The sequence below is a fragment of the Podarcis cretensis genome (assembly GCF_951804945.1).
Source record: "Podarcis cretensis genome assembly, chromosome: 12".
NCBI lineage: Eukaryota > Metazoa > Chordata > Lepidosauria > Squamata > Lacertidae > Podarcis > Podarcis cretensis.
In genome coordinates, this window is record NC_137181.1 from 45381191 (window position 1) to 45406726 (window position 25536).

At 45.2% G+C, this 25536-nt stretch overlaps 1 protein-coding gene and 1 long non-coding RNA gene across 2 annotated transcripts in view; one reads left to right on the plus strand and one right to left on the minus strand.

Moving 5' to 3' along the window:
• Positions 1-25536, minus strand: part of LOC307199553 — a 44434-nt gene that overhangs the window by 15387 nt on the left and 3511 nt on the right. The window lies entirely within an intron of this gene.
• On the plus strand, positions 844-25536 carry GPD1L (glycerol-3-phosphate dehydrogenase 1 like). The gene is made up of 8 exons (XM_079947411.1): positions 844-1046; positions 9744-9921; positions 11766-11906; positions 13148-13286; positions 13805-13917; positions 19656-19889; positions 21262-21368; positions 23882-25536. The coding sequence occupies exons 1-8, from the start codon at positions 997-999 to the stop codon at positions 23976-23978; spliced, it is 1059 nt and encodes a 352-aa protein (XP_079803537.1). The 5' UTR covers positions 844-996; the 3' UTR covers positions 23979-25536.

The window sequence follows — 25536 nt, forward strand, 5'->3', positions numbered from 1 at the left end:
TGCTGGTAATGCCAAGGTTGCAGGTTCGATCCCCATATGGGACAACTGCATATTCCTGCATTGCAGGGGGTTGGAATATATAATTCTTAGGGTCACCGATTCTACCATTCTATGAGTCTGTAACTTCTGCATATGCAGGCCTAGCAAGCATCTGAAGGCATGTGACTTGTGTTTCTGAAAACTCTCTGCTGTCACATGACACCTCTTGCACATTTTCCCCAGCGGTGTTCTGCTACCTAGGCTTTGTCTCTGATACACAGAAAATATTGGGGAAAGTATGTAGATATTCAGGATAAACACACACACACACACACACACACGTATGTTATATTTATTCTGCTACAATATATACAGTTGCTGCTACAGTAAAAACCTTAAGATGCCCTTGTTTAATCCTGCGCGAGAGAGGAAATAAATATGAATAGCAGCGTCTGATCCACAAGCGGGCAGGATCCACTCCCACGTGGAATTTCTCTCTTTCCTGTGAGTCAAGTGTGCCTGCTAGGGAATGTCCTGTGGCTCCTTGCAGCGCTTTCATTTTCTAGCAAGAGTAATCCTCTGCACAGACAGAAATAAGAAGATTGGATCTGCCAAGGTTGGAAGCCTCACCGTGCCTACTCAGAAGTAAACCCCATCGAGTTCAACGGGACTCCTTCCCAGGTAACTGCAAAACGCTTGCCTAAACTCCTTGGGCTTGCAAAGAATGAGCCGCGCAAAGCAAATCCAGCGCAACGGCGCTGCATCCTCAGCAAGATTTAAAAAAATGAAATGAAAGCAATACCCGGCGGCACGTGTCTATCCTAGTCAGTCGGAAGAGGACTATGATTCCCAGCAAGCTCCGGGTGAAGGAGGAGGTCCCTGGCTCTTGCTGGGGGGGCGGGATCGTCTCCTGCGCCGATTCTGCATGGGCGGCGGAGGACTGCTGGCCGCGGCCATTGGAGGGTCTCTAGGCGCCGTTACCTTCGCGCTGCTTCCCTTGCCGCTGCCGCCGCCCCCATGGCTACAGCGTCGCCCTTGAAAGTCAGCATCGTGGGCTCAGGAAACTGGTGAGCGCAGGTGGGGGGCGCGATCCTCCCAGAGGCCGCCGGGGCACCGAGAGGAACCTGCGCTTCCTGGTCCTCAGCCCTTGTTGCTTAGGATGCGCGGGTTAGGGGCGCAGGCAGGGGTGGAGAATCAGGCGTCTCCAGCTCCTCTGGATCGAGGTCTGTTTTTCCTAACAAAGAATTCCCTGCAAAATAATATATGCAGCTGTCATCCTTGTTCTACTTCCTTGTTGGGCGGGAATAGGCGACACCCCTGATCACCCTTTTGCAAATCTCCTTTTTTTCTGAATGGCAACTATTTATTTTTCCTGAGTAGTTAATCGCACGTGCGTCAGGTTTGCGTTTCGTTTTAATACCTCGAGGGCTGGGCCTGATCACCCGCTGATTTCCCCCCTCTTTCTTGTCCTCGCCCTGGCTTATGATAGTGGAAGAATGATGGCGTTATTCTGAGGGCACCGATGACGGTTCTCTAGTTTGGGAGGGTTTTCCCGAGGCAGGTGGGCAGGACGCACGCCACCAGAGAACAGCCCACAAAACTCCCATGCACTCAACGTGAACTCGGGTCCATGCAACGCCAAAAGGGTGCCATCTGTAGAATAATAGAATTGTAGAGTTGGAAGGGACACTGAGGGTCATCCAGCCCAATCGCATGCAGTGCAGGAATCCTTTGCCCAACGTGGAGCTCAGACCCACAACCCTAAGATTAAAGAGTCCATGTGCAAGTGAGAAATAGCTCTCCAGAGTTTGTGGAAGTACAAATAAATGGGATTGTGAGGTGGGGAAGGTAACTCAAAACAGCTTGATGAAGATGAAGTCTAAGCATGCTAAGTTGTTGCAGTATGCTGACTGTTTAGGGAACCAACATTGGTCTTGAACCCATAGGTAAAAGGGTAAAAGGTCCAGTCGTGGCCGACTCTGGGGTTGCGGCGCTCATCTCGCTTTATTGGCCGAGGGAGCCGGTGTACAGCTTCCGGGTCATGTGGCCAGCAGGACTAAGCCACTTCTGGTGAACCAGAGCAGCACATGGAAACGCCGTTTACCTTCCCACCAGAGTGGTACCTATTTATCTACTTGCACTTTGATGTGCTTTTGAACTGCTAGGTTGGCAGGAGCAGGGACCGAGCAGCGGGAGCTCACCCCGTCGCGGGGATTCGAACCGCCGACCTTCTGATCGGCAAGTTCTAGGCTCTGTGGTTTAACCCACAGTTCCACCCGAAACGTTGACAGCTATGTGAACCCATGACCTCAAGATTAAGAGTTGCATGCTCTACTGACTGAGCTATCCAGCTACACATACGTAACATTTTTTTTGCAGGGCTCACTTGTTACGTATGCTTTACATGCATATTCTATTCTTCCTCCAAGGGTGAAGTGAGTGGTTCTGTTCTCTCCCTCCATTTTATCCACACAGCAGTCCTGTTCTGCTGAAAAATAGTCACTGACCCAAGGCCACCCAGTGAACTTCATGTTGGAGATGGGATTTGAACCTCGTTCTCCTGGGCTCTGGTCCAGTATGCTAACCATTGCACCACGATGGCTCCTTTTGCATGACAGTGTCTAGTCCTTCCAGCAGTTGTGCTTGAAGCTATCAGATGAATGTGTGCTAGATAACTAGTGAGATGGAAACAGGCCCATTATACTTCACTTTCCGTGAGATGACCATGTTCCTGCTTCCTGTGTCCCACAATGCCTTAAATACTCCACTTACAAACCAGAAGTGTCTGTTTCAGAATGCTACTTATTTCCCCCGTCAGTAACAAACTTTGTCCTAAGTTCCTCTTGTCTGCTGCCTGAATGTGGCTAAAATTGAACCTGGTCCTCCTGGGTTCTAGTCAACCGTTGAACCACAGTAGCTGTCATTCCTTTTGCACGATGCCTGTTGCATATAGATATTTCCACTTTCCATGCTGCATTAAGAAGAATACCTTTTGCTCTGGAAAGTATTACTTGTAGAACTCCCTTTGCTCACCTTTGTCTTCATCCTTTCATGGAATATACACGGAGGGAGAGAATCACACTAGCTGGTCCCACTCCCCCCCCCCCCCAAGCTCCGCAGAACAGACAAAGCTGAGACTGCACATGGATAAATGCTCAATTTACTTACACATGCATGGAGTCTGTATTCAGGACTGGGAGACCTAGCCCTGTTCTCCCTGTCGTCTGAACAAATGGAAGGAGAAGGGGAACATGCTATCCAGCCCCACCCTCTGCACATTCAGCTAAAGTTTGCCCTCTGGGCATTCATCCGCAGGTGCGTCATTGGTGAAGGTGAGGCTCCTGCGGCTGACTGCAACAAGTAGCCACGCCTTTAGTGTCATCTGCCAATAGAAATTCCGCAGGCGCCTCCTGTGTCAGCTTTTAAATGCCTGCTGTGCTTATGCAGGCATTTCACCTTTCCATTAGCTGACCTTTGATTTTAATGCTTTTGTATGGGACATGGGTGGCGCTGTGGGTTAAACCACAGAGCCTAGGACTTGCCGATTAGAAGGTCGGCGGTTCGAATCCCCGTGACAGGGTGAGCTCCTGTTGCTCGGTCCCTGCTCCTGCCAACCTAGCAGTTCGAAAGCACGTCAAAGTGCAAGTAGATAAATAGGTACCGCTCCGGCGGGAAGGTAAACGGCGTTTCCGTGCGCTGTTCTGATTTCGCCAGAAGTGGCTTAGTCATGCTGGCTACATGACCCAGAAAAACTGGGTGCAGACAAAAGTCGGCTCCCTCGGCCAGTAAAGCGAGATGAGCGCCGCAACCCCAGAGTCGGTCATGGCTGGACCTAATGGTCAGGGGTCCCTTTACCTTTACCTTTATGCCAGGTGGGTGGGGTACAATTATTATTATTATTAAGCTTAGTGTATGGCTCTATGTATAACTGATATTTGCAAATTGCTTCCTGTGAAGCACCTCAAAGCAATTCTACAATACAATTAAACCTAGAAAAATTACATATATGAAAACAAGTTCAAATCCAATAGAGATATAACTGGGATAGCATTTTTATCCCTTCGAATGGAGCAGCTTTTTGCGGGCTGGGGAGCAGTTCAGATTGCTCTTCAAGGAATCTGGATAATGTTTTGGTCTGTTTACAGATGAGGAGGATAGAGTTGGGCGGTATCTGGTTTTCAACATTATGATATATCACCAGCTAAACATTGCAATATACAGTGGTACCTCGGGTTAAGTACTTAATTCGTTCCGGAGGTCTGTTCTTAACCTGAAACTGTTCTTAACCTGAAGCACCACATTAGCTAATGGGGCCTCCTGCTGCCGCCACGCCGCCGGAGCATGATTTCTGCTCTCATCCTGAAGCAAAGTTCTTAACCTGAAGCACTATTTCTGGGTGAGCGGAGTCTGTAACCTGAAGCGTATGTAACCTGAAGCTTATGTAACCTGAGGTACCACTGTACTGATATATCACAATGTCTGAAGAAAAGATGGAGCTATGTAGAGGCGTTGGTTGGCTTCATGGTTTTTTCTGCATCGTGATTTTTGCATATCACACACATACACATCATGATTTATGATATATTGCGAGGTCAAAAATTATGAAACCGATATCACAATATGGACTTCAAACTGATTTGGATGATATACTCATATATCTATCACCAGCCCTAGAGGAGGAGGAATTATATTTCTAGACTGCCCATAAACTGAGTCCTCTAGGTAGCTTACAGAAATCAAGAAAACACAAAATGCAACACAATCCCATTAAGAACATTCTCATCATTGGTTCCACTGGTCATGTTGGCAAGAGTTATCTGCCTTTGGTTTCATTGCGTTTCTAACTTCTGGTAATATATGGACAGCCATGGCTTGTGACATTTCTGAAACGTGTCTTCGGTAAAGCTTTGCTAGCAGCCCATCTGAATGCTTCATCACAAGATGGGTTTGGGTCAATAGTTCATTTCCTATATTTCACCAAGGTCACTTGTACAATTCAATACCATCCCCATAGGGGTGCTTAGTACTACAGTGGTACCTCGGGTTAAGTACAGTGGTACCTCGGGTTAAGTACTTAATTCGTTCCGGAGGTCCATACTTAACCTGAAACTGTTCTTAACCTGAAGCACCTGAGGAGATTTCACCCCTCCCATATCCAAGAATCTCCTGATGTCTCTGCTGATTCTCCAGAGAGGAGGGGCAGTGTTCTGCTCTCTACATATTCTGCTCCAGCACCACATCAAAGAGTCAGTCAGTCAGTCAGTGTGTCGGAGAGATAGAGACTGAGTGTTAGAGATTGTGTGTATAGATAAGGTTGCTGCTAAGAGCAGCTGCAGACACTCAGTGCAGTTTAGCATTCATTTATGCTTAGAACTCATTTAGCTCTGTATATAGTTGTATTATAGTTGTAGATAGAATAAAGAAGATATTCTACAGAGCTGCTCTCCGAGTCGTTTATATGCTCTGCTATACTCTGCTGTGCGACGACTGTCTTCTTGTGGAAGTGAGTCCGGTTCTCACAACTCTAAGCTGTGAGTCCACAGCACTTTGACCTGTTCCTGTCCAGAAGGTGGTCTTTGGAAGTGCTACCCAGCTCGCCTAGCCCAGTTGGGGCTGAAGTGCATGAGTCCAGTTGGTGGTACTGGCTCAAGGGCGATGCTGACAGCACCACTTTAGCTAATGGGGCCTCCCGCTGCTGCCGTGCCACTGGAGCACAATTTCTGTTCTCATCCTGAAGCAAAGTTCTTAACCTGAAGCAATATTTCTGGGTTAGCGGAGTCTGTAACCTGAAGTGTATGTAACCTGAAGCGTATGTAACCTGAGGTACCACTGTACTTAATTCGTTCCGGAGGTCCGTACTTAACCTGAAACTGTTCTTAACCTGAAGCACCACTTTAGCCAATGGGGCCTCCTGCTGCTGCCGCGCCACCGGAGCACAATTTCTGTTCTCATCCTGAAGCAAAGTTTTTAACCCGAGGTAATATTTCTGGGTTAGCGGAGTCTGTAACCTGAAACGTATGTAACCTGAGGCACCACTGTACTTTATTTAAAAAAAGGGGGAGGGATGTTTATATCCAGGAGGAATCGTGGGATATTTTTAACCTGCTTTTTGTCTTCCACCCACTGAGATATCTTCTGCAATGTCAGCTGACAGAGCCTCTTCAAATTGCTCAATGCTGGCAGCAGATTAGTGCTGACTTTGTTTCCTGAAGGGCATAAGTTTTACAAACTTGCAAAGACAAAACTTTATTTCGTGGTCACTTGTAGGAGCTGTCAGAAGCATTTTACAGATTGTTGCAAACCTACACAGCACACACTTTTCAGGACTGGGAATGAGGAAATGGGAGATTTTTGCAATTTTGTGTTCCTATACTGGTTACTTGCTTTCATCCATTGCCATTGTGATACTGCAGTACAGTGGCACCTCCGTTTACGAAAAGCCCGGTTTATGAACTATTTGGTTTATGAACTCCACAAAACCGGAAGTAGTGTTCCGGTTTGAGAACTTTACCTTGGTTTACGAACGGAAGCCGAACGGTGGAAGGGCACCGGCGGCGGGAGGCCTCATTAGGGAAAGTGCACCTCAGTTTAAGAACGGTTTTGGTTTAAGAATGGACTTCCGGAACCGATTAAGTTCATAAACCGAGGTACCACTGTAAATATATTCAGTAACACGACTGCTTTTTAACATGGATGCCCTATCTGTTTGTTTTGTTTCCTTTGTTGCAAAGGCTCTACGTGAATACGTTATTCCATTTTTTACAGGTAGCATATTGGTCAAAGCTTAGCAATGTTGACCTATTTTATATATTGGCCTGTTGGAATAGAATTTATCATATAGCTTTTATGAGGGCAAACTCACGTTCACAATGCACAATGCAATATTTTAAGTTACACGGGGCTTTTCCTCTGTTGGATATACCCAAGGAATTTGAAGAGGGAAAGTGTGTTTTTGAGTGAGTCTGAGGTCTTAACCCCTGTTTAATCGTTTGTTTCAATCTTAAATGTGCAAAATATCTGAGGTAGAGCAAATACACGTTGGGACAGACAAGCAAAAAGAGGTTCCCAATTGTGGAAATACAAACAAACCCCAAGGTGGTTACAAATGCAGATCCTTGGCATGCAACAGGTTAATGTATTTCCAAAGAGATGAACCATTTGGGGGGGGGGGGCTTGGAAACTCTCTCAGCACACCCTGAACATTAGTTCTTCCAATTAAGGATTTGACAAGTACGTGCACATAACCCTAATTTTAGGAACTACTGGTACAGTGGGGCCCCACAAGACGAACGCCTCGCAAGACGGAAAACCCGCTAGACAAAAGGGTTTTCCGTTTTGGAGGCGCTTCGCAAAACGAATTTCCCTATGGGCTTGCTTCGCAAGACAAAAATGTCTTGCGAGTTCCTGCGGGGTTTTTTTCCTCCCCCCCCCCTTTTTCTAAGCCGCTAAGCTGCTTATCAGCTGATCTGCTAAGCCGCTAAAAGCCGCTAAGCCGCTAATAGTGCAAATCCGCTAAGCCGTCAATGGGCTTGCTTCGCAAGACGAAAAAACTGCTAGACGGATTCTTTTCGTCTTGCGAGGCACCACTGTATTTGCCTTGCCTTGCATCATTCAGTTTAATTTAAATATATTAAGCTACGAATATTAATAGCTGTTTCGATAATTGTTTTACACAGTGCATTCAAGCTAAGTCATTGTTTGGCTTAGCATGACATGCCAACATGTTCAGTGGTTCGTCCAGAGTCACTAAGTGAGCTTCCTGACTGAGTGACTTGAACCTAGTGGTAGTTTGAAAGTCTATGACAGGCACCCCCAACCTGCAGCCCTCCAGATGTTTTGGGACTACAACTGCCATGATCCCTAGCTAACAGGACCAGTGGTCAGGGATGATGGGAATTGTAGTCCAAAACATCTGGAGGGCCGAAGGTTGGGGATGCCTGGATTATGATCACTGCAAAACACTGGAAAAATATCTCCTGATAAGAAAGAATTGATTCATTGATTGCTTCCCTAGCAATGGATTTTGTCAGCTACGTACCGCACCCAGGAGAGCGCATAATTTTCAAATTAAAACCTAGTGACTTTGATAGTCTTGCATTTAGCTCAGTATAAAACGTCAATGTTTCATCTATTTCCAAAGGGGTCACCCCCTCCCCTTTTTAAGGCAGCTGATACTAAGAAGAAGAAGAAAAAGGAGCTGTATCCTCAGTGTGTTTTAGTAATCTATAAAAGCCTTCATTATATCGGACCTCGTCTATTTCTAAATTTATTCTAGCCCATGTGACACTTCCTAGGCAGAACTCATGAAAGAGAGTTGTGTGTGAAAGAGACGGTTGCACAAGTAAGACAGAAGAAGTCTCTTAACAAATGCATTTTTTTAATTTATCCATTGCCTCATGGCTCAGTGGGGCCTTGCGTCAAAGAAAGCACATGCAGTTTAAATACCCGTCCTTATTATCCTTAACATATAAAAGACATGTGACAAGTACAGAATGACTGGAGGCAAGTTGAGAACATAAAACTGCTCTGCCCTTATGATACAAAGCTTCAGGCACAAGTGTCCGTGACTTTGAAGCACTTGTCATTGTTCAAAGGGCATAAATTTAAATGCTGCACTGGGGCAGAGTTTTATGCTTCTCAAATTACCTTGCTTATCAGTTGAAGAAGTTTAACCTCCTCCCCGAAGGTGCCAAACTGGTGCTTAATGCAAAATGCCTTGCTGTGCAGTTTGCCCGTGTAACTGGGCTGCTGTAGGCACAGAGTTTTGCATACACTAACCAGGGGTCGACAAGGTTTATCGCGCCTGGGCCGGTTCACTCCAGCGGAGATCCCTCCGTAGGCGGGTTCACGCGTGTGTGGGAACGCGTGTGCCAGCGATTTCCAGTGTCTGCATTGGCGCAATTTCTGCTGCTGCAGAAGCAAGTCCCCGGGCTATGCTGCGCCGGTTTAGCACAGCGGTTGGGGACTCGCCGAGCGGGCAGCTTGTTTCGGGGGTGCCTCATGGGCCAGTTAAACGACCCCCGTGGGCTGCTTGTGGCCCATGGGCCTTAGGTTGCCGACCCCTGCACTAACCCAAACCATGCAAGAATTTTCTTAGCGTGGACCTTGTGCGCTACAAATGTTCTGCTAGTAAATATCAAGGAAATAAGGAGTTGACTTTCCAATGTAAGTTTGAGGAAGGGTAAATGGGATTGTTGTTGATACGATGGTTTAGATTACTTTTGTTATCCCTTGCACAAGTTGCTTTTCAGCTCTCAGTGAAGTGAAATGAGGGGGAATAGAAGAACCGGTAAAAGCAGGGCTTTTATCCGCCAGCCAGAGCTCAGTTCTGGCACCATTCTTGCTGGGGCTGATAGGGATTGTAGTTTGGTAAAAGGTAAAGGACCCCTGGACAGTTATGTCCAGGCAAAGGTGACTATGGGGTTGTGGTGCTTGTCTCGCTTTCAGGCCAAGGGAGCCAACGTTTGTCCACAGACAGCTTTCCAGGTCATGTGGCCAGGATGACTAAACCGCTTCTGGCACAACAGGACACCATGACGGAAACCAGAGCACATAGAAACGCTATTTACCTTCCTGCTGCAGTGGTACCTATTTATCTACTTGCAGTGGCATGCTTTCGAACTGCTAGGTTAGCAGGAGCTGGGACAGAGCAACGGGAGCTCACCCTGTCGCGGGGATTCGAACCGCCGACCTTCTGATCGGCAAGCCCTCTGTCTTAATGTGGCATATTTAATAAGGTGTCATCTTTTCTCTATTTATTACAGGGGTTCTGCTGTGGCTAAAATAATCGGCAACAATGTAAAAACGCTGCAAAAGTTTGCTTCTACAGTGAAAATGTGGGTTTTTGAGGAAAACATTGATGGACGGAAATTAACCGATATCATAAATAATGATCACGAGAATGTAAAATATCTCCCTGGACACAAGCTTCCAGACAATGTGGTAAGACATATTAGTTATCTATGTTTATTTTAAGCATTTTAGTATTCTAAAAGTATTGTTTTAAAAGTTTTACTATTCCCCTCACACTGCTGCATTTCCCAGAGTTCTCTGGGAAGAGGGATTGACTGCTCAACCACTTTGGGAATTGTAGTTCTGTGAGGGGAATAAGGGGTCTCCTAACAAATCGCAAGGGACGCGGGTGGCGCTGTGGGTAAAAGCCTCAGCGCCTAGGGCTTGCCGATCGAAAGGTCGGCGGTTCGAATCCCCGCGGCGGGGTGCGCTCCCGCTGCTCGGTCCCAGCGCCTGCCAACCTAGCAGTTCGAAAGCACCTCCGGGTGCAAGTAGATAAATAGGGACCGCTTACCAGCGGGAAGGTAAACGGCGTTTCCGTGTGCTGCGCTGGCTCGCCAGATGCAGCTTTGTCACGCTGGCCACGTGACCCGGAAGTGTCTGCGGTCAGCGCTGGCCCCCGGCCTCTTGAGTGAGATGGGCACACAACCCCAGAGTCTGTCAAGACTGGCCCGTACGGGCAGGGGTACCTTTACCTTTACCTTTTAACAAATCGCAGCACCCTTAGCAAACTACAGTTCCCAGGATTCTTTGGGGGAAGCTATGCCTGTTGAAGTGAAATAAGAGAGCTTCAAATGCAGATGTGACTTTAGTGTGGGTCCAACCCCATTGGGCCCAACTGACAAACTTCTTCAGAACCTGGTTTTTGTGCGAGGAGAGGAACGGCGCAGAGTAAAGACAATAGGCTTAAAGTAAAAGAACCAAAGCTCTTATTCACATTTACGTTTTGTTAAATTCCAAAATAATAGCTGTCAGTCATTTGCAAAAATTGGAACCCATTGTGCCCTCCCAGTGAACCGAAGGAGTTCTGCCATTTGTGGAAGGGGCCTGGGCCTGGCAGGCCTTCCATTCATAGCACTGAGAGGAAATTGTTTCTCTGCTGTGCTGCGTCGCAAAACAAGTTATTTTTCTGGAAGTTGCACCAACAATCTGAAGTTGATTTTTATAGAAGCATGAGGGGGCTAACTAGGGGAGAAGGAGACAGAATTTGTTTCCATTCTGTGAGTGAAATTCTGCTCACAAACCTCTGATTCTAACCCACAGAGAATAGAAACCATTTACTATCTGCAATAAGTATTAGATTTCCCCCAAATCCAATGTAAATGGTATCTTATTTAATTCTGTTTCCAACTTTAGAAGCAATCAGAAACTTTATTTTCGTGTTTTTATATTGTAAACTGCCCTGTGATCTTCGGATGAAGGGCAGTATAGAAGTTTGGTGTAAATTGCCATTGGTTTGTTTGAAATTTGGAAAACTAATAAATATTATTTGGCCAAAAAAATTACAAATTGAATTAATAATATTAATAATACTTTGCTAGTTTACATTGGGTGGGAATGAGTTCCAAATTTGCTTGTGCCTTTATAATTGAAATTTGCTGTTATTATCAGTTGGCTCGTCAGGTATTAGCTTCTTACAACAAACAATACAAGCAACACGAAGACCAGTATACTAGATAGCACTGCAAGGTATTAGCTTCTTGGCAGTATAAAATATTTGCTGTGCAAATAAGTTTTCTGCAATTCCAGCTGGATGCATTTGCAAATGGTCAAAACCAGCCAACAAAAGAGTCATTTTGGAATAGTAGAAATAATCTGTGCTTAGTTTTAATCTGTGCTAGTTTAAAATCTTTAAATTTTACGTCCATTATAACACGGTAATAAAAAAAAGCATTTCCACAAACAAAATAAAATCAGCGCATTGAGAGAAATGGCTTCTTTGTTCTCTCTTTCTCATCTCTCCCTTTCTTCCTCCCTTGAATAAATGTCCATAGGTTGCTGTCCCAAATCTGAAGGATGCCGTACAAGACGCAGACTTGCTGGTTTTTGTCATTCCCCACCAGTTCATTCATAAAATTTGCGATGAGATCACGGGGCGCGTAGCCAAGAAAGCTGTCGGTATAACTCTCATTAAGGTACAACAGATACAAGACTTACTTTGGTGTCAATGAATCCTTTGGAATTGTTCAATGGGCTGTTGGACAAAAACAGTGCTGAAGAGATGTATCATCCCTAGACTTACGGCAATATAGATCCAGCTCATTTGGATCAGTAGTTTTGAGTTCTGAAAGGCGCTGTGCATCATGTAATTATGTAAAGATGGTAACATGGAGAGTCAGTGAGGCTGTGGCGTAATGCCACACACCCCTGCGGCAAACTTGCTGTGACTGGAGTTCATCATTGTAACCCTGTGGCACCCTCCCTCTTGAATTTTCTTCCTACATTGTTCTGTTTTTGATGTTTGTGGAAACATTTTATTTCTCCCCAAGCATTCTCAGATTACTCCTATTTTATTTCTGATTTTGTTCATTGTTGATTTTTATGTTTTAACATTGCTCCTTGATTTGTGTTGTGTTGTGTTTTTCATTTCTGCACATTGCTTGGGTCTTCTCTGCAAAGCAGTTTATGAATTCTGATTTTTTTATTAAAAAACACACAACAAAAACCCCACAGCTTTTAAATGGTCATTGCAGTTCTACGGATTCGGCCTAATCTATGGACTTAGCTACACGTTAAAATGAAACGTTTTAAATGTGTTGTAAAGTGCACTATGGGTGCTAAACCACTGAGCCTCTTGGACTTGCCGATCAGAAGGTCGGCGGTTTGAATCCCTGCAACGGGGTGAGCTCCCGTTGCTCTGTCCCAGCTCCTGCCAACCTAGCTGTATGAAAGCACACCAAAAAAGTGCAAGTAGATAAATAGGTACCACTCCGGCGGGAAGGTAAATGGAGTTTCTGTGCGCTGCTCTGGTTTTGGTGTTCCGTTGCGCCAGAAGCGGCTTAGTCATGCTGGCCACATGACCCGGAAAAACTGTCTGCTGACAAACGCCGGCTCCCTCGGCCAGTAAAGCAAGATGAGCACTGCAACCCCAGAGTCGTCCATGACTGGACTTAACTATCAGGGGTCCTTTACCTTTACCTTTTAAAGTGCAATATAGAAATGTGACACTAGATGGTGAAAGTGAGCTATGCAAAAATTCAGTGTATTTTTCGAACAGTTTTTCATTCAAACATTTTCACAGCGTTTTTTAATATGTGTGTAGATTCCACCCAGATGGCATATAGGCAAATTTTCACCCACTAGTGAGGATAATCATCAGTCTTCTGTCCGATGTTGATAACTAACGCTAGTGGTTACCTTTTAATGTTTACTGCAGGGAATAGACGAAGGTCCAGAGGGTCTCAAACTCATATCTGACATCATCCGAGAGAAAATGGGAATAGACATCAGTGTGCTGATGGGAGCAAATATTGCCAATGAAGTAGCAGCGGAGAAGTTCTGTGAAACCACAATAGGTAATTTTTTAAGGACTTTAGATTTTATTTACGACCTTTTTTTATCCCATCCTTCACCCAAGACGCAAACAGTAGAATTTGATTCCTCTATAGTACCCCACAGTCGCTAAAATAGGAAATCGCTATTAAATTGCTACAATTCCGCAGGCACTCACACCCATAAATGGCAAATGGACAGTCTCAAGCTTGCAAATCAGCAATAAAACATTTTTTGTGTGTGTGTTCCATTTTACCGCATTTCTGTTTCAACAGCGATATCGTAAAAGATAATTTTTGTAAGGTCGCGAATTTAAGCTGCACTTTAACTTTTAATGGTTAGAATTTGGGGGCGGGGGGAGTGTGGCTTATATGTGGGCCAATACAGTATATGCCTGATCAAGGGCTTTAAAGGATATAAAAGTAGTTGCCTAGTACCTTGTTTTAAACAGTTCTGTCTTGTTTCTAAAAGCCAGCATGCTAGCTAAAATAAAGCTGACCGTTCTCCTTCTGCCCTTCACCTCCACACCCCAAAATAACAGGCTGCAAAATTTTGGAGAATGGCTTCCTCTTCAAAGAACTTCTCCAGACTCCGAACTTTCGAATAACTGTGGTGGACGATGCCGATACTGTTGAGCTTTGCGGTGCTCTTAAGGTAATATTTGTTTTTGGGCAGGGATGACTTTAAAAGCTAAAAAACAACAACCCTAAAACTAGAGAGCAGAGAGCTATGGGAAGTTGGGTACTAGGCCAACACCTGATGCTTGCTTCCTCTTGATGCTAGAGTTTGGCTATAGGGTGATGACAAAACTCCACTCAACTTGCCTTCTCTCAGATGGCTTCCTCATATTTTGTGTCCGAGGGGAAGTACTGTGATGCCATACTCAAGATCTTCCGTTCTTCCTATGCAACAAGAACCCCCAAACAAACCACAAGGGTAGGGATGGGGAAGCCTGCGGCCTTCCCAAAATTGTTGGACTCCAACTCACATCAACTCCAGCCAGCAGGGCCAGTGGACAGGGATTATGGGAGTTGTAGTCCCAAGAACTGTCTCCTTTGTGCCAAAGCAGAAGAATCTGGCCAAGCTTGGGACAGTGACCCAAACATAGACTTTATTTCTTTGTAAAGGGGTTTGGTGGTAGGGGCACTTCCTAATGTGTGAAGGTGTCATGTTTTTTGTTTGCATTTGGCTCTCTTATCTGCAGGCTGGATTTCAAAAGATGAGCACCAGAGAAATAGGCACAGGGCAATACTCTGAAGTCCTTAAGTATCAAATGAGTACCACCAACGTTGCCCCATTGGTTGTTGCTGGACTATATAAATCTGATAAATAGATCCAGTAGCAGAAGGATTTCGGCTTGTGCAACAGACCTTCTCCTCCCTGCATATACCTCAGTGTTCTCCCCAAATCTGTTCTAGTGGATTGGGGGAAAGTACGGAACAATTTTAGTTGGGTGCATCAGGATAGGAGGGGGGGGGAGTTATTTTGCACAGCTAAAACTCCTTGTACTCACATATCTGTTTTGTGGGATGCGGCGCCCCACTCTTTTTAATTGGCTCTTCTTTTTCAATAGGGATGTGGGTGGCGCTGTGGGTTAAACCACAGAGCCTTGGACTTGCCGATCAGAAGGTAGCGGTTTGAATCCCCGTGACGGGGTGAGCTCCCGTTGCTCGGTCCCTGCTCCTGCCAACCTAGCAGTTCGAAAGCATGTCGAAGTGCAAGTAGATAAATAGGTACCGCTCCGGCGGGAAGGTAAATGGCATTTCTGTGTGCTGCTCTGGTTCGCCAGAAGCAGCTTAGTCATGCTGGCCACATGACCCAGAAGCTGTATGCCAGCTCCCTCGGCCAATAAAGCGAGTTGAGCGCCGCAACCCCAGAGTCGTTCATGACTGGACCTAATGGTCAGGGGTCCCTTTACCTTTGCCTTCTTTTTCTAAAAACAGGGAAGGTTTCCCTAAGGATAGCTGCCTTAGGACTGAATCAAGCGCCAAAAAAAAAAAAGTTCTGCAGGTGGGATTCATGTGCCAATCATGATCATTTTTAGCTCACGACATTGCTTAAAGGCACATCTAAATGCAGTGCCTATAATGATTGCAGCTGGAAGATGATGAAAGAACATCTGCTGCATATCCGCTTTCATTGGATGTATTGTTATCATGTCTGGCAACAAGCTGGTGGAGATACAGATGCAGCTAAAAGGCTCTGCAAATAGATTTCCCCCATTTCAAAAAATACCAGATGTGTTAGATTGTTATCATTCACACTGGTGCCGTAGAGACAAGGCACTAGAAACGAGCGCCCGGTGACAAGAGCTTCCTGCCTGTTTTTTTGTGCACTGGCCATTTTCATTGCTAGGGACCAATCTGGTGAAAAGCATACATGAGTACTTTTGAAAGCAATACATTTCCCTTCTTTTTAAGAGAGTGGAGAAGTGCCACACTTCAGATGCTGGAATCCATTAGAGATATGATTTAAAACTTTCACAGTAAGATCTGAACATCTGTGCGCGATAGAGGCTTTTTTTTGTACTTGGCCCCAAGAGTTGTTGTTGTTTTTTTTTAATAATTTTTTTTATTAATTTTCCAATTTTTAAGAAACACAACAAAAACAACATAAAAACAAACACAAAAAGTCATACTTTCTTAACCCTATTTCCATAAGCCTCTTTTCTCGGACTTCCCCATACCTTCCCCTTTTTGCATCCTTTTTTTCTTTTTACAATTGTTCAACAACCCTTTTAGTCAATTTAAATATAAATTCATTCTCCTTTTCAATTTTACCCTAAATCAAACAAAATTTGCCGCTGTAATTCTACATCTTCCTCTCCCTTAGCATTTTAGCATTCCTCAATTTTATAATAACTCTTAAGATATATTTTAAACTTCTTCCAGTCTTCTTCCACAGTCTCTTTCTATTGGTCACGGATTCTGCCGGTCATTTCTGCCAGACCCATAAAGTCGATCACTTTCGCCTGCCATTCCTCCAGCGTGGGTAGCTCTTGTGTCTTCCAATACTTTGCTAGAAGAATCCTTGCTGCCGTAGTTGTTGTTGTTTATTAATTACTTATACCCCACCCATCTGGCCAGGTCTCCCCAGCCACTCTGGGCAGCTTCCAACAGGATTTTTAAAAGCACAATAAAAGAGCAAACATTTAAAACTTCCCTAAATAGGACTGCCTTCACATGTCTTCTAAAAATCAGATAGTTGTTTATTTCCTTGATATCTGATGGGAGGGTGTTCCACAAGGTGGGCGCTACTACCGAGAAGGCCCTCTGCCTGGTTCCCTGTAACTTCACTTCTCACAATGAGGGAACCACTAGAAGGCCCTCAGAAGCTGGACTTCAGTGTCTGGGCAGAACGATGAGGGTGGAGACACTCCTTCAGGTATACAGGACCGAGGCCGTTTAGGGCTTTAAAGTTCAGCACCAACACTTTGAATTGTGCTCGGAAACATACTGTGAGCCAATGTAGGTCTTTCAGTGATTTGAAACCCTTCCTTCCACAATATGTGAAAGCAAATAGGGAACGGCAGATCGTTATACGGCGAGGAGGGTGAAGGTCCAAGTAAACTTTATTCTTTCATTCCTTCACGGTGAGTTCCTGTTGCCCCCTCTCTGCACACTCTCTTTGGCAGCGATAGGGGGGTCACCTCTCCTTTGCAGCCAATAGGATTATTTGGCCTCAGCCAATGCAAGGGGGCACAGTACAGGAGACCCTTGGGACATTTCCACCTGCTTTATGAAAGGGCTTGGTCCTGCTGAAAGGATATACAGAGAATAATTGGTGTCTTTGTGTCCCAGTTCCCCTTTTGTTGTTGTTGTTGTTTAGTCATTTAGTCGTGTCCGATTCTTCGTGACCCCATGGACCAGAGCATTTCAGGCACTCCTGTCTTCCACTGCCTCCCGCAGTTTGGTTAAACTCATGCTGGTAACCTCGAAAACACTATCCAACCATCTCGTCCTCTGTCGCCCCCTTCTCCTTGTGCTCTCCATCTTTCCCAACATCAGGGTCTTCTCCAGGGAGTCGTCTCTTCTCATGAGGTGGCCAAAGTATTGGAGCCTCAGCTTCAGGATCTGTCCTTCCAGTGAGCACTCAGGGCTGATTTCCTTCAGAATGGAGATGTTTGATCTTCTTGCAGTACATGGGACTCTCAAGAGTCCCCTCCAGCACTATAATTCAAAAGCATCAATTCTTCAGCGACCAGCCTTCTTTATGGTCCAGCTCTCACTTCCACACATCACTACTGCGAAAACCATAGCTTTAACTATACGGACCTTTGTTGGCAAGGTGACGTCTCTGCTTTTTTCCAGTAAAGTTCCCCTTTACTGCCAAAAAAATACCTGCTGGAGAGAGACAATTAGGATGCACAATCCCAGTTCCTCCATCCCTTCCAGCAAGAGCATCACTCTTCTTCATTGCCTGCAGCATCAATTTCCAGTGAACTCCTTGACACAACACTTTGCTCATTCTCTTGTTGCCCAAGGCTATGGTGGTACTGCTGAGAGCTAGTTCTGGAAGAGATGTAGCTGTGCTGGACCACACACAAATTTTCTAGTGCGCTGCTCTTCAGCATCCTAAACACCTGCAAGTTGGTGTAAGCAAAATTGTGTTCCAGAGAGGTAGAAAGTGCTTTCTTTAAGGCCAAATACCTTTGCCTGAGGTCTTGGCATTCTGCTGCAAGACCAATGGTCCGATTCTTCACAAAGTAGCATCATATGCTCATGATGTAAATACCGTGGAGATATCTATAGCTGTCCGAGACTGGCTTTCCCGTTCAGACTGCCCATAGCTCAGGGAGACAGGCAGTGGATCACAAGGTTGAGCTCAGATTCAATGAAGCGCAGAGAACTTTGCCAGAAATGAAATAAATTCAGAATAGATGGCCAACATGCACCTTGGCAAGCTTAGCTGAGAGCTGGTGTGAATAATGGATTGTGGCTTGCATTCCCTCATTTCCAGGGCATGGAACAGCCAGAAACAAAGCTCCTCAACAGCAGAGGAAGCGCAGACATATATTTACAACGCTGTACATCACGTAATTGCTGCTGTTACCCAGTTACCCTAAAAGAATCTGGCAGCATTTCGTGTTAGTATGGAACAGCCGCAAATATGCAAATTCAAAAAGGAGCCTACACACAGTAGGAGTGAGTGAGAGAATAGCCTGGAGAGGGAGGTACAAGACCTCAGGCAAAGGTACTTGAATGAACTGGAGAATTCAGATTGAACGTGGGCCTTTTTGCATGCATAGCTGTCATCTCAGTGTCTGCTGGGATAGTTCATTCGGTAGAGCACGAGACTCTCAATCTTAGGGTTGTGGGTTCGATTCCCATGCTGGGTGTCAGATGGCAATGGTGGTTGCTCGTGAGTAACCAGTCAGGACTCCGACCTGTCTTTTACAGGTTTTATTTTGGTGCAAAACTATTTACAGTGCAGAACCACAAGTTCATGTCTGCCTCAGTGGCTAGCAGAATCCGGGAGTGGTCGTTTCCGGGTCCTCCCCCAACACAATAGCTTCGTCACCCCCAGCCTTTTCCTTCATTCTTTGCGTTTTACACCTCTGCGCAGGGTGGGTGACGGAAGGGGCGTGTTTCCTTGGCCAGGAGCGGTGCTGAGGCTCCCAGCAGCATCCTCTGGTCCCTTCCCCTCTTCCCCACTAGAGGTGGGGCTTTCCCCAACACAGGAAGAGGAACTGCTTCGCAAGATTTTCAGAGGTTCCCTGTAACCCAGCTGCCCCTCTGCTTCCCTACCCTGTTCCAATAGCAGTCCCCTGAAACTGGGGAACAGATTCTTGCCTTGGACTAGATGACCCTCATGGTCGCTTCCAGCTCTATGATCCTACGACAATAACAGGTTGATCTAAGTGGTGCAGTGAAATGCTGTAAGCTGCTACCAAATGGGGATGGAACATTACAGAGCTCTCTGGCTCAAAGAGGAAGCTTCGTAGCCTCTTTATCCTGGAGCCAGGGTGGGGATTTTAAGCACGCTACATCATTTTGGCGAAATGTGCCTGATCATTTACATAGCATTTCTAGCATGAAGATTTATTTTCCTGGACCAGAACTGCGAAGTCATTGAGGTCTCCTGGACAAGTCAGTGTTTTGCTTTGTGTAAGAGTAGGAGTAATAGGGATCAATAAGAATTGCACATCTTTTTTTGCATTTAAAATTGCTTTAAAACTTTTCTGCTGCTTTCTTGGAGCTTAGGATGGCACACATGGCTCCCCCAGGCACATACACTCACAACATCCCTGTGAGGTAGGTTAGGCTGAGGTCATCCAGTGAGCTATGTCACTAAGCAAGAGCCCTTCCACCTTCCTTGCTGCTTCAGAGTCTATTTCTCAAACAGTTGTTTTCCCCTCCCTTTTTTTCTTCTCCTCCTCAATCCTCCGTTAGAACATTGTGGCTGTGGGAGCTGGGTTCTGCGATGGCCTCCGCTGCGGCGATAACACCAAAGCAGCTGTTATTAGGCTGGGGCTGATGGAAATGATTGCCTTCGCGAAGTTCTTCTGCAAGGGGCAGGTGTCCACTGCCACGTTCCTGGAGAGCTGTGGCGTGGCAGACCTGATCACCACGTGCTACGGGGGCCGCAATCGGAGAGTGGCCGAAGCATTTGTGAAAACAGGAAAGGTACGGTCCCTGGGACTCGCTCTTCTTCTCACTTGCTTTCCCCCAAATTGTGTCCTGTGACTGACTGACTCTCGAATCTCTTCCGTTGTTTGGAACAATCTTGTGACAGGTGGACACACAGAGTAAAATAATTGTCTGTCATGTGGGAAAAGTACAACGCGGGTCTCATGGTGACTTGCTGGGGTCTTGAGATGACAATAATGGCAGCCACAGCCTTGTATCTCATTCTCTTAAGTAGTGTTCCATTGCAGGATGTATCAGATCGGACCTGACTCCATTACCTAGTGTGATGAGCTCCTTAGATAATTGGTTTTGGAAGGGAACAGGAGGGCCAATATTATTTATTTAAAATTGGGGTGGGGGGACAGAGTCAGGGTTTGAGGCATGGGAATTTTCCGAAGGTGTCCTCTACGATTACCTCTCACCTCCCTTCAGTAAATTTAGCACAAACTTGGGTCTCCGGTTGTTTTGAGACTACAATTCCCACCATCCCTGACCACTGGGTCTTGGTAGCTAGGGATGATGGGGGTTGTAGTCCAAAAAACAGCTGGAGACCCAAGGTTGGGAAACACTGGGTTAGATTGGGGTGCTGATAATGCCAAGGTTGCAGGTTCAATCCCTGGATGGGATGGTTCAGGCTTCCTCAACCTCGGCCCTCCAGATGTTTTGGAACTACACCCCTGACCACTGGTCCTGCTAGCTAGGGATCATGGGAGTTGTAGGCCAAAAACATCTGGAGGGCCGAGGTTGAGGAAGCCTGGGATAGCTGCATATTCCTGCATTGCAGGGGCTTGGACTAGATCAGTGATGGCCAAACTTGGCTCTCCAGCTGTTTTGGGACTACAATTCCTATCATCCCTGACCACTGCTCCTGTTAGCTAGGGATGATGGGAGTTGCAGTCCCAAAAGAGCTGGAGGGCCAAATTCGGCCATCACTGGACTAAATGATCCTGAGAGTCCCAACTCTACAGTTCTATGATTCTGTAACCTGTGGATTGTTGCAGTAGATAGGGCTTTGGATTTGGGGCATGGACTCTTCTGATTTGGGGCATGGACTATTCAGTTTAGGTTCAGCCTGCGCTGGTTCTCCTCTTGGTCCAAAGAGTTGTTAAGTTTTCCCTCTAAATCAGGAACGGGGAACATCCAGCCCTCCAGATGTTTCTGGATTACAGCAGCCACCATCCATAGCTGAAGACAAAGTGGTGTGATCTAACAAGGCAATTTCTGTGTTTTGTGGATTAGCCTGGATACATGTAAATCTGGGGTAGCCAAGGTGGTACACTGCCCCCCCCCACACACAAAAAAGATATCGCTTATCTACATCTTATGGATTATTAAAAGATACACCTTTTTTATTTAAAAAAATGTTCAGTCTATTGAAGAATTGGAGCAAGAGATGTTGAATGGACAAAAGCTTCAAGGGCCGCAGACATCCGCAGAGGTGTATCGCATTCTTCAACAGAAAGGATTAGTGGAGAAGTAAGTGAGAACGTGTTTAAGCCATGTTTTAAAATGTTTTCCTTCTCAAATATGCTGGCACTAGCTTCTAGTAACTTTATTTTTGGTTGTTTTCCCCCTGGCCCCAAATTATTCTTTAACATAATCTCCAGAACAAATTATACCCCAGTACCCTGATAAGAGATGCAGTTTGGCATGGGCTTGAACATTTGATGAGCAGGGTGGGGGAAAATAGTCTGCATGGATCCGCTGGGGGCTTGTGTGCCTTGTCTGTGTCTGAAAGTGTGGGTGAGCACATCGACAGCTAGCATGTGGCCCTCAGATAGTTGGCTGAGGGTGAATGCGGTCCTCAAGCAAAAAGAAAATGAAAAAAGGTTAACCATCCCTATTATAAACGAACAGCTACCTCGTGGTGCCTCTCACTAAAATATATTCATTGTTTATATCAGGCATAGGCAAACTCCAGATGTTTTAGGACTACAACTCCCATCATCCCTAGCTAACAGGACCAGTGGTCAGGGATGATGGGAGTTGTAGTCCCAAAACATCTGGAGGGCCAAGTTTGCCTATGCCTGGTTTATATGCAAATAAAAGAAGCATTTCTACAGAACACACTGACATTAATGTATTGACGAAAGATTCATCGCAAAGGTAAAGTTAAAATGTAGGTTGCCTCTTCATGTCTGTCTCAGTGGAAAACATGGGCACTGGTTTCATTGTATTCAAGTACTCGTGCATTTAATAGATGGCTGCTCCCAATGATGGAATAGACTTTTGAATAATCATGAGAAATTCCAAGGGACTTTTACCAAAAGACCTTAGAAATCGAGTGGTTCCCCCACTTTTTCATTGTTCTTTTTGTTCAATCTAGTCTCCCAAATAATTGCTGCTTTTTGATTGGCAGTTCCTTTTAGGAGTGCCACTTTTATCCATCAGCTTTAAAAGCAATTCTCTTGGGCTGTCATCTTTTCTATATTACAGGTTGCAGTTTTACCAAGGAATAAGATGTGCATAGTAGCTTATTGGAGGAACTTGGAAGCTACCACTGAATTTAGTTTTCCGCTCTTGTTTTTTGCACACACCCCCCCCAAAAAAAGAGTTGAAAAATGTTTGACCCTCCCACTTATGCCAACTTAGATTTCAGTATTCTTGTTTTATCTTCTCCCACCTTTTAGCACCCTGCGGGAGGCAAGGAAGAGAAATGCGTCAGACATGTCCAAAGTCTGTTTTGGGGGCTTAATCCTAAAAAATAAGATTTGTTTTGTTCCTAGAAGGAACAAGGAGATCCATGAGCAGAATTCTGCTTGTGGAACAGGGCACATTTGGCTACCGTGAAGAGAAGGTGGGGAGACTATTTTAGGCATTCCCCCCTGCATCTGAAAATCTGCTCTGGAGGGTTGAGGGACGATGTTAGAGGTGGCTACAGGTATAAGGTGGAATTGAGGAAGATTGACTTCTCAGCTCTGTTTACAAAAGCCTCTGCCAAACTGAAGTTCCTTCCTCAAACGGAAGGACTACGTCAGTTTGCAGAAGGATTTGTGTTAGATCCAGCCCTGTCTGGTGTTAGTAACAGGAATACGGTATGCTTACCTTGCTTTCTGAGTCCAAGGCAGCATTTTTATTGCCACAAATGAAAAAGTTACCCGGTTCCCATGAATGGCAGCAAACAAATGGGCACGTTCTTAGTAGCAGCCTAAGCCTCATTGCGGGACGCGGGTGGCGCTGTGGGTTAAACCACAGAGCCTAGGACTTGCCGATCAGAAGGTCGGCGGTTCGAATCCCTGCGATGGTAAGTGAGTTCTCTGGACATCAGGCCATCAGGCCATAGGAATCCCCAGGGTCCTGAAGAGCTGCTATTGTCCCATCCCCTTTAGCACACTTCTTTTTTCTGTAGTTTGCCCTTTCCCCTAGCAAGCAGGGAATGCATCTTTCCAGTGGCGGGTTTGTCTGAGATCAGGTAGGTCCCTAGAAGTTATTTTGTGCAAACGATATGACACAATAAGCACAGGTGGATGTTAAATAATCCCTCCTCCTCCTTCAAGTGTGAAATCTTTGCAATGAGGCTCTGACTTCACTCATTGTCTGAAAACACTGACGGGTGGAAGCAGCCACGTTGGCTCATTTCACAGAAACAGCTTAGGATACATGCGTATTTTGCTTCCTAACTTTCTAGAAGGGTTAGAAAATAGGGTGGGGTGGGGGAAGAAAGCTCAGCCCTGAGTTGGCGGCCCCAGCATCTACAACTGACTTTTCTTGGGAGATGAAAATTTTGTTTAGATGGGCAGTTGTCTAAAATGTCCCATAAAGAACTCTTGCATTAATTCATATACATTCCTCAAGCTCTTTTTCAGTAACAAACCTCTTCCCTAGATAGATAGATAGATAGATAGATAGATAGATAGATAGATAGATAGATAGATTTGTCTATCAAATTTTGTTCTGCCATCAATGCATCCTGAATGCTCAGCATTCTTAGCTTTTCTCCTCTCCATCTAGTAAAGCGTGTTTGACTTCCTCTCGTGTCTGTTTTTTAGGTTTCCACTATTTGCTGCTGTCTACCAAATCTGCTACGAAGGGAAACCCGTCCAGGATATGATTTCCTGTCTTCAGAGTCACCCCGAGCATATATAACGCATGCCTTGCCATTGTCGCAATTCCTGCCTTTTCATAGTAATACGTGGGTTCAAATGGATATAATGAAGTTTTGCAAAGCGTTAACTTGTTAAGCAATCATGGCAAAATGAATGTCAATTTGTAGGTAATTTTCAGTTTGATGTAATAGTGCGATGCCTAGAATGTCAGCGGTCTTTTCTTTACTGGCTAACATTTTGGGTAGATTTCAGAATAACGCCGAGCAGGGCTTTCACACTCCTCTAAGTATCCATGTATGTGTCTTAGCAGTATGGAAAATGCTTGATGTTTTTGTAGCCTTCATTCTGATGCTTTCTTTTTCTAAAGGGACCCATCTGGAGCACTCCAGTGATTATATGGCCTGAAATGCATTCTGCATTGAGGCTCTTTGCTATATATATAAAAAATGAGCCTTCTGCAATGTACGCCCAGCTTTTAATCAGGGTTACATGCCTTTTCTTGAGAATGTTTCTTTTCTTTAACAAATGTTTTGATGATAATCAATTTGATAGCATTAATTAGGCGAGGGAGGAGCACTTTGACCTTTTAACTTACTTACATTTTAAAAGAGATTTTAAGAAATTGAGGGGGGGGGATCAAATGTGTTTAAATAGTTGCAATATCTTTCATCTTTTAAAAAGGGGAAGTAATAATGTAGACAGGACCTGTGTACCAAGCAAGGGGCTTTATAGATACGGCTTTGGTGCTTAGCATCATCCCACGTTTATTACCAAAACAAAACTGTGGTTTTGGAACATGCAAATGCAAAACTGCCCTTATGCCGTCTGGATTCAGGCAAACAGGTGTGTGTGTGTGTGTGTGTGTGTGTGTGTGAGAGAGAGAGAGAGAGAGAGAGAGAGAATTATCTGATCCAGCGCATGTATGAGGGAAATTGCAAATTCATTGCCACTTGGCTTGGAAAGCTATTCAAAGGAATTCAAAACAGATCCTCAGATGCAATCTTGCTACTGATCTGCTGGCATGCTTTGATGTGTTGGAAATGGCCAGTACGCAGAGACGGAAAAACCTCTTGCAGTTTCATTGTCTTAGTTGTTTGTCCACTCCTCAAGTTACACTAGAAATAGCAAATTCCCCTGTATCCCACAGAAAGATTCCTACACAGGGAACTTAGTGCTGTTATACTGTTATCTGACAGCAACTTGTGTGGTTATGATTCACAGGCCCTGCTTTCTAGCACTCAGTATGTTGTACTTAGTGTAGATCAAAGGTGGGTAACTTGTGGCCCTCCAGATGTTGTTGGACTCCATTTCCTATCAGCCCCAGACAGAATGGCTGGTGGTAAGGGATTATGGGAGTTGTAGTCCACAACATCTGGAGGCGCGCAGGCTCCCCTTCCCTGGTGTAGGTAATATACCAGGGGTTGCTCAGAATACCACACACCGAGGAATGTGATGGCAATTCCCATTAGCACATGATTGTACGTATAATAAGCAAACTGTGTTCAGTTATGACTTTGGTTTATTTCAGTGCCTGTTATGACTTCTCTGCCCAGCTGTTGAAATATATTTAATAGTACCCACTGACTTAAAATAAGAAA

What these genes read in the sequence shown, in the direction of transcription:
- GPD1L (XM_079947411.1), top strand. Translation starts at nt 997, where the DNA reads ATGGCTACAGCGTCGCCCTTGAAAGTCAGCATCGTGGGCTCAGGAAAC. An exon ending in ACAAGCTTCCAGACAATGTG is followed by an intron (nt 9,922 to 11,765) that starts GTAAGACATATT and finishes AAATGTCCATAG; the next exon opens with GTTGCTGTCCCAAATCTGAA. An exon ending in CAGAAAGGATTAGTGGAGAA is followed by an intron (nt 21,369 to 23,881) that starts GTAAGTGAGAAC and finishes TCTGTTTTTTAG; the next exon opens with GTTTCCACTATTTGCTGCTG.